Source organism: Martes martes, assembly GCF_963455335.1.
Source record: "Martes martes genome assembly, chromosome: 8".
Taxonomy (NCBI): Eukaryota; Metazoa; Chordata; class Mammalia; order Carnivora; family Mustelidae; genus Martes; species Martes martes.
In genome coordinates this window covers 12,241,176-12,249,708 of record NC_137895.1, presented here as the reverse complement: position 1 = coordinate 12,249,708, position 8,533 = coordinate 12,241,176, and the positions used below count along the sequence as shown (strand labels likewise).

The 8,533-nt window shown below is 59.5% G+C and overlaps 1 protein-coding gene across 1 annotated transcript; it reads left to right on the top strand.

The window, feature by feature from the left end:
• Positions 1 to 3,859: 3,859 nt before the first annotated feature.
• Positions 3,860 to 8,017, top strand: RASD2 (RASD family member 2; the record flags this gene model as incomplete). Its single annotated transcript, XM_080812325.1, has 2 exons — positions 3,860 to 4,130; positions 7,488 to 8,017. 2 exons carry the CDS (start codon positions 3,860 to 3,862, stop codon positions 8,015 to 8,017), a joined length of 801 nt encoding a protein of 266 aa, XP_080668451.1.
• Positions 8,018 to 8,533: the final 516 nt, after the last annotated feature.

The following is an 8,533-nucleotide window of genomic DNA, read 5'->3' as shown; positions in this document are numbered from 1 at the left end:
TACTAATGGAGGAGGCTTGAGGTGTGTGGGAGGGAGTTGGGGGGGGGCTGGTGCAATGCAGCCAGCTCTGGGGACTCACAGGGAGAAGGACATGTCAAGACTCTTGTCTTGATGTCCTTGTCCCTTTGATCCCCTCCATCTCCCAGGCAGACCCTAGGTGAGGGGCTTGAGGGCAAAGAAGGGGGTGAACCCACAAATGCATTTGCTGGGAGCCGGCTGGGCAGGGTTTGGGGTGAGTCCTGGGCAGGGTGCCTGTCCCCAGCCACCTGTGGGAAGAGAGAGGGAACGAGAATCTAATAGGGCCTCAGGGGTCATCCCTTTGCCTGATGCCAGCGGAAGCTTCGGAGTCAGGCGCTGTTTGGAAAAAGACAGGTTTTGGCCGGGGTGGGGGGGGAGCGGTTATGGAGGTAAGAGCGCAGACTTTCAAGCCCAGCAGCCTAATTCTCATCCTGGCCTGGCCGGTGATCGGTGTGAGCTGGGGCAAGGGACTCAGCCACACGGATCCCCAGGGTTCCCACCAGTCCAGTGGGTGGGTGGTGGTCTGCTCTTCACGGGACAGTCAGGAGGTCCCTGGAACAAGGTACGCGAAGAATCCGGTGTGACAGAAACCTGTCTGGCTAGGCTGCTCTCTCCCCTCCGCCCGCCCCATTCCATCTCCGCTCTGGGACTTTCTGCCTCCCAGGGCCCCTGGGAATGGCCGGGGGTGGGGTCAGCTGAGAGTCACAGAGCTCCCCTTGGGGTTCTTATGCTGTGAGGGGTCCCCGTTAGCCACTCTCTGAGCCTCCAGGGTTCGGCTCTACGTTTTCAAAGGGCCCCTCTCTGCTCCTCGCTGTGTGGGGTCAGCCCGGCTGAGGATGGAGAGGGGAGAGCGGGCAGCAGGAGAAAGAAGCTGTGCCCACAGCAGCCCACAGTGCTGCCTCTGGGGGAGGAGAGGGAAGGAGGATATGGGGACAGGAGGTGGGGCTCACAGAAGCCGTCAGCTGGCGTCCAGGTGTCTGGGTGCCACACACAGCCCCACGTGCCTGGGGCCATGTGAAGACTCACAGTCGTCTCCCAGAGAGGAAAGCCACTCCCCCCCCTCCCCCGCCCCGCCTTTGCCTCCTTCTGATGCCCCGTCTCCTCTCCCACTCTCCTCTCCGACTTCCTCAGGCTCCTTCAGCCACTGATAGAAGCACGTCTGTACCAGGAACTCTGGGCTAGAAGCCGGGCAGGCGATGATGGGGACTACCATGGTCCCCGGGTCCCCGGGTCCCCGGGGGCTGCCGGCCTCCTTCCCTCTCTGTCTAGCCAGAGGTGATCACAGCAGAATCAAGCTCCCTGCAGGGGGACTGGGGAGGGGTCTGTCACGGCATGGGGCCTCTTTCCCTCCGGTCTCCGCTGAAGGCCCAGGCTGGCTTGCTGAGAAGTCTTCAGCTCCCCACCCCCAACTGTGCACCCACAGGTGTGTCCAGGGCACAGAGACCCTCAGCACAGCACCTGGGCCGGCCGGGCGGGGCGGGGGAGGAAGCTGCAGGAGAGCCCCAAAGGCAGACCCTATTGCTTCATTCATTCCTGGATCATTCCCTGAGCACTTGCTGGGTACAAGGCACTGAGATCCTATGGGATAAATTGAGAGATGGCTGCAGGCATGAAGGGAGGGGTGGGTAGGTGGGCGTCTTTATCTTGGAGTCACTGTCCTGGCTCCCTTATTAACTACACGGGCCAGTCATGGAGACTTTTAAGTATCAGGGTCCTTATTTGTGGAATAGAGATAATATCTTCCCTGTATGGAGGCGGTGAGGACGCTCCCGTGCATGGGGCAGACAGCCTGGGGTCAGATCTCTCCTTTGCTGGTTACTGGCTGTGTGACCATGAACAGTTATGAAACTTCTCTGTGCCTCAGTATCCCCTCCTATAAACTGGGGGAACACCACCTACCTTCTGGGGTTACTCGGGGTGGGGAGCGAGTGAGTACACATCAATCAGGGCGCTCAGGACTCTCTGGCATACGTTGACTGCGAGGTCAATGTCAGCTCCCACCAGAATCCGCTTAAAATCCCTGATTTTGTTCCTGTACTTAGCACAGGGCCAGGCACGTGGCGGGGGCTGGGTGAGTGATGGTTGTCAGGGCTCCAGGCTTGCTTAGAGTCATAGGTGTGCCGAGCGGGCTTATGGTATGCCTCTCTTTGCAATTCATTCATCGAGGTCCTCCTGGTAGCTGGGAATTGGCCATGGTGGGAATGTGTGTGCTATGGAGGCTGATAAATGCTACCAATAAAAGCTTTTGAAAAAGGTATTTCTGAGAGCCGGTTTACTGCACTGTTGCTCTCAGTTGGACAGGGCGCCAGTCGGGGCAGACGCCTGAATGCCCCGAACAGGGCGTATGCCAGAAGACACACACAAGAGGTCCCTCCACCTCCAGTCTCTTAGCCTGACAGCAGAGGACATTACGATGTCGGAGAGGGCCTTGGGGTAAATGGATGAGGCATTCCAGGCCCCTGAGCTGGAGAGCCCAGGCGGGCCGACCAGTGGGAGCTGGCCTGTACAGTTCCCAGTGCACCCTGAAAAGAGATGCCTTCTCTGGGCAGATGAACTCCACAAAGACATTCCCTGCTTTCCCACTCAGCTGGGTGCATTGTGCAGTGCCCAGCCTGCACAACTGTGTGTGGCAGCAGGCTAAGGGTGCAGAAGACTGATACCCAGCAGGCCTGTATCCACTCCTAGTTCCTCTTCTCTAGAGAGAGGAGGGATTCCTGCTGGGGTGGGCTGGGGAGCCAGAGAAGCCTCCAGAGAGGAGGTGGTATGTGAGCCAGGGCTTGAAGCATAAAGAGAAGAGGGTGTTCTGGCAGAGGGACCAGCACGAGCTAAGAAGTGGAGGCAGATCTCAGCAGAGCTCCAACAGAGTGATGGGCTCAGGGATTCTGAGTGGATTCTGGTGGGTGCTGATGGAGTAAAGGGGAGTGGTAGGGCTGCTACTGGCCTTTGGGGCGGGCCTTTTGGGGCCCTGGGGTTCTATTTATCTCCATGGAGCTGGGACCCGTCTCATTCTCTTCCACGAGGCCGAGGAGCCCCCATAGAAAGTTTTGGGTGTGCCTCCGAACCATAAACCCTTGGAGCTCTGAGGGACTCGAGTTGTCCCTGGGTCATTTCTCTGACCCACATCCAGGTCTCTGGATCTCCTGGAGGTGAGCAAATTCCCAGGGCCTGGGGCTGAAACCGCTGGGCCCAGGCTATGGAGGACGTGGTCTGGACCCTGCCTTTTTCCCTGTTTCTGGGAAGGCCCCAAAGGCCACAGCACCCCCCCACCCCTACCCCAGGCCCAAGAAACGGCTCTCTAGTGCCTTCCCCAGGTCGTGGCCTGGAGTCACCTGGAGTCACAGCTCCTGGGAGGCCAGAACAGGGAAAGGCCCCAACAAAGGGCCAGGGAGAGATCAGGTTCTAGCAGGAATTAAGGTTTTGTGACCTGAGCCTGTGCAATAGTCCTAGGAGCGGAGTCGCTTTTATAGACACGACAAGTGACTCTCGGGGAATGTCAGCGACTGGCCGGCTGAGAGCAGCAGGGAGCTGGCGTAAAGCGAAAATTCAGGCCCCAGCCTTCCTGGGCCGGAATAAACAGGGGGTGAACGGACGCCAGGGCGGTGAGCCCCTGTGTGGTGGGTGGATGGGCAGGAAGGAGGCCGAGAGGGCGTGAATGAAGGCGCGGGCAGGGCTGCCAGGCCCCCTAGAGACGCCCCAGTCTAACGTCTCCATCTTACAGACAGAAAGCGGACCCCTAGACAGGAGCCCCACGGAGGAGACCAAGACGGCCAGCAAGAGGCTGCAGGGCCGGGTGCAGGGCCTCCTGGCGTCGGCTCCCCGCTCTGTGCCGCCGGCCCGAGCCATGATGAAGACCTTGTCCAGCGGGAACTGCACGCTCAGCGTGCCCGCCAAGAACTCGTACCGCATGGTGGTGCTGGGCGCCTCACGGGTGGGCAAGAGCTCCATCGTCTCCCGCTTCCTCAACGGCCGCTTCGAGGACCAGTACACGCCCACCATCGAGGACTTCCACCGGAAGGTCTACAACATCCGAGGAGACATGTACCAGCTGGACATCCTGGACACGTCCGGCAACCACCCCTTCCCTGCCATGCGCAGGCTCTCCATCCTCACAGGTGGGTGCCCGGGGCTGGGGTGGGGGGCACGTATCCGCTCACCGCCGGCCCCACCCCCGGGCGTGGGGAGGGGCAGAGAGGGTGGGTGCCGCTTGCCGGAGCAGGTGACCAAGCTGGGACCCAAATCCCACACCGGCTGGCTGGCATCGAGTGCTGCAGGGCTGTCTTCCAGAAGATCAGGCGCTGATGCAGGCGGGCGTAGGGGCGGGGGAGAGGGGTAGTCCTCTCTGGGGAGCAGAGAGGGGCTCCCGCCTCCCTCCTGCTGGAGGTGGCCCTGCAGAGCCCTGGGGCCCAGGGTCAGTCTGCTGGCCTCAGTTCTCTGAGCATCCCAGGCCTTTGCTGCCCCTCAGAGCAGTAAGGGCGGGCCCCAGGGAGCAGTCAGTCGAAGGGCAGGAAGGAGCCCGGCCCAGGCCGGTAACTTAGTAATAATCACAGTTAACAGTGGTGGCAATCGCTAATGCTTCTCAAGCATCATGCCTGAGCCCATTCTTAGAGCTTGTGTGGGTTTCGTTCGTCCTCACAACCACCCTGGGAGATGAGGCTTTGCTTCCATTTTACAAGTGGGGAAACTGAGGCCCAGAGAGGTTAAGTTAGTCCAGGTGGTAACACAGGCGCTCCTTGGCCGTCTGGCTCTCCTTCTCCACCACGAAACTGTCCTGTAGTCTCTTGGCCCTGCTGGGAATGGCAGGGAGGGAAGAGAGATTGCCCAGGATTAAGGGGGCAGGTGGAGATGGGGGCCTGGGCCATCCTTAGCCTAATCCAGGCAGTTTCCCCGTGGTGGCTGTAGGAGGGCGGGCCGGAAACCGGTCTGCCCGGGGCAGCTGCTTCCTGGTTTCGTACCTCTGGGCAAGTGACTTTATCTGTCTGCAGCTTGGTTCTCTCTGTGAGAGCATGGTGTCAGTGCCCACCCCAAAGGTCACGGTGAGAAGTAAGTGAGTTCATACAGCAGAAGTGCTTGGTGAACAGAGAGTAAGTGCTCAGCAAACACTGGTCTTACACTAACCCAGCATTTATAGAGTGCCTGCTCGGGGCTAGGCAGAGTTCTTACCTGAGCCGTGCTCCTCCCACTGCTGGGCGGTGATGAAGGGAAGGAGTGAGCAAGTGCCCCACCCCCAGCCATCACTAAAATAACCCCCCAAACGGAGATGCTCTTGGACTAAGAAATGCACGCCGTGTGCACTCCTTCCCTCGCACCTGAGCCAAGCCCCCTCCTTCAGCACCCTGTGCAGATGGCTTCTTCCTGTAGGCTGTCCTTGCAGACTGTCCGACCCACCCCATAGTTTGGAGAGGCTGTGTGTGGATGGAAGGAGCCCTGGGTTGACCCGGAGCCACTTGGTGGCTCCGAGGTGTGATCAGAGATCTGAGTCTCAGTTTCCCCAGCGGCACGGCGGACATTGGCTTGCTTCCCCCGCAATGTAGCTGTGAGGACACTTCAAGCAGCTGCTGGGGGTGCAGGGATATCTGCTTTCCTTGCCTTGGGGAGGGGACCAGGCACCCACTAATATAAATAAAGGCTAACATTAGAGGGAGGAGGGAGACAGATGTAGAGGAGGACCACGAGCGTATTTCCAAAATTCATTTTTTAATTACACCAGTGATTTGCAAACACACCCTCCTGTAAACACAGAGAAGGCTAAAGAAGCCCCCTTGTCCTGCGTCCCCAACGCCGGACTCCTGTCCCCTCCCGGTGGTGGCCACCCCATCAGTCTGGCGGGGACGCTTCTGGACCCCCCACGAACACACTGACCTTTATGTTTGTATCATCGTTGTGACCGGGAGGGTTTTTGTCCGTCTCTTTTGAACGTGCACTTAGGATTCAGAGCACATCTGTCTGCTGCTTTTTTTTTTTCACCCACCAGCCCGTGCCTCATTTTCCAACCTGGTGCTGGTGCGCAGGAAATTCTGAAAGCCATTAATTCTGCTGCCGGCTCTCTTTCCAGCTGCCAGCCAGGCTGTCTCTGAAGCTTGGCATCGCAGTCTCGCATCTGAATATGTCAAGGCCGCTGAGTCCTCAGGGGCCCAGGATTAGCCTAACGGGACGGGGTTGGCAGGCCAGGCTGGGGCCGCCTTACAGGTGCCTCTCTCGGGGGGCCCCCACCCCCATTCTTCCCATCCCATTCCGCCCATTCACCCAGCTTTACAGACACCCATTGGGCGCTGGGCGCTGGGGGTCAAGGTCATGGGTGACACCGTCTCCCTCTGCCCTGGAGCGCACGGTGAAGGGCACACCGTTGGCTGGATCATGGTTCTGAACATAGCATGAGTCTCTGAGCCTCGGTTTCCTTGTTTGGGGAATGGATTTTGGACATCTCCCCACAGGTTCTTACGTAGTGAGGCCAGTTTGAGCATGAGCCTGTAATCCCAATGGTAACCTCCAGAGACTGGGATGTGGGCCCAGCCTCTTTCTCCCCCCCACCCCCCCGCGAGCAGCCCGTTTCAGACCCAAAGACCTGTTTTGAGTGATGCAGTGAGTTGAAGCAGGGACCGTGTGGGTCTTGGAGGCTGACACTCACTTACTCATCCGTGATTTATTCAAGAAGCAGAGAGCACCTGTGGGCCAGGCACTGGCTAGGTAAGGACAGCAGCGGGTCCACGTCTCGACCTACCCACGTTCACGCTGTGTGAGCCTGGGTGGGTTGCTCGCCCTTCCTGAGCCTCTCTTTGCTCACCTATACCAGGAAGGTGCAGAAATCCCCCTCTCAGAGGCTTTGGGAGGAGTCGGGAGGAAAGTGCGCGTGGAGCCCGCGGCCCATGCTGGTTCTCGCAGGGGCTTGTTCCCGTTGGTGTCTCGAGACACAAGACCTCTGAGCCTGGACCCCTCTCCACTCATTATCCAGGGAAACCCGCACAAAAAGATGTATTTCATCCACGTGGGACGGGTGGAGAAGACTAAGGTTTAGAGAGGCCGCCTGCCCTGCCCCGGGCCGCATGGCCAGCAAGTGCCAGGGGCCAGATATGAATGTAGGCGTGTCGGATGCCCGCACTCTGAGTGCCTCCGATGTGTCAGGCATGATTCCAGGCCCCAGGAGATGTGCACCGAACAAGTCGGGCGAGACCCCTGCTGTCGTGAAAATTGTACGGTTATTATTATTATCATTCTAACACAGTCTGCACAAATTCACAAGCGGCTCACTCCCTCTCCAGCCCTGCTGGGCGGTGTTGGAGGAATTAACTGCGTCTGAGCCAGGCTGAGCCACACATTTGCTGTGTGACCTTGAACAAGGGCTTGACCCCTCTGGGCCTCGGCTTCCTGCTCTGGAAAATGGGGAGAACAGCGACTCCTCCTTGGACTGGCCGGGAGGGTTGAGTCAGTGTCTGGAAGGGGCAGCCTCCCCACCTGTGTCCCTCTCCCCACAGGTGACGTCTTCATCCTGGTGTTCAGCCTGGATAACCGGGAGTCCTTCGACGAGGTCAAGCGCCTCCAGAAGCAGATCCTGGAGGTCAAATCCTGCCTGAAGAACAAGACCAAGGAGGCGGCGGAACTGCCCATGGTCATCTGTGGCAATAAGAACGACCACGGTGAGCTGTGTCGGCAGGTGCCCACCACCGAGGCCGAGCTGCTGGTGTCCGGGGACGAGAACTGCGCCTACTTCGAGGTGTCGGCCAAGAAGAACACCAACGTGGACGAGATGTTCTACGTGCTCTTCAGCATGGCCAAGCTGCCCCACGAGATGAGCCCGGCCTTGCACCGCAAGATCTCTGTGCAGTACGGCGACGCCTTCCACCCTCGGCCCTTCTGCATGCGCCGCGTCAAGGACATGGACGCCTACGGCATGGTCTCGCCCTTTGCCCGCCGCCCTAGCGTCAACAGTGACCTCAAGTACATCAAGGCCAAGGTCCTTCGGGAGGGCCAGGCCCGCGAGCGGGACAAATGCACCATCCAGTGACCGGGAGGGACGCAGGGGTGGGGCTAGGGCGGTGCCTTCCAGGAGGTGGCCCCATGTGCCCGCTGGCCATGTCCCCCCCCCCAATGAGACCCCCAACGGCAGCCATGTTCGAAGGTCTCTGGCGCCAGAATGGGCGACCCCAGTCTCTGACCTCTGTATGTTCTCCTGCCTTTTCACCACTTCCCTCCGATTCTGCTTTTCTGAGGTCCCCTGTGCTTCCAGCACCCAAATCAGGGCCGCCCTAACCTTAGGGCTGTAGAAATGCTGATGCCAGAAGGGCCAGACTCCCTACCTGGAGGGAGACTCCTGGAACAGTCGTAGCGGGGTGGAACCGAGCCCCCCAGAGCAGAGTGGGAGAGGACTCAGGCCCTCTGGTCTCGGCTTAGCTGTTCCCACCCCCACACTGGGGGTGGCCCTCAGGTGTCTCTGACGGTGAGCCAGTGGCCGCTGACTCTATGAAGGAAGAGGAGCGTGGCCATGTCCCTGGACCACGCCCATCCCTGGACTGCCTGGCTT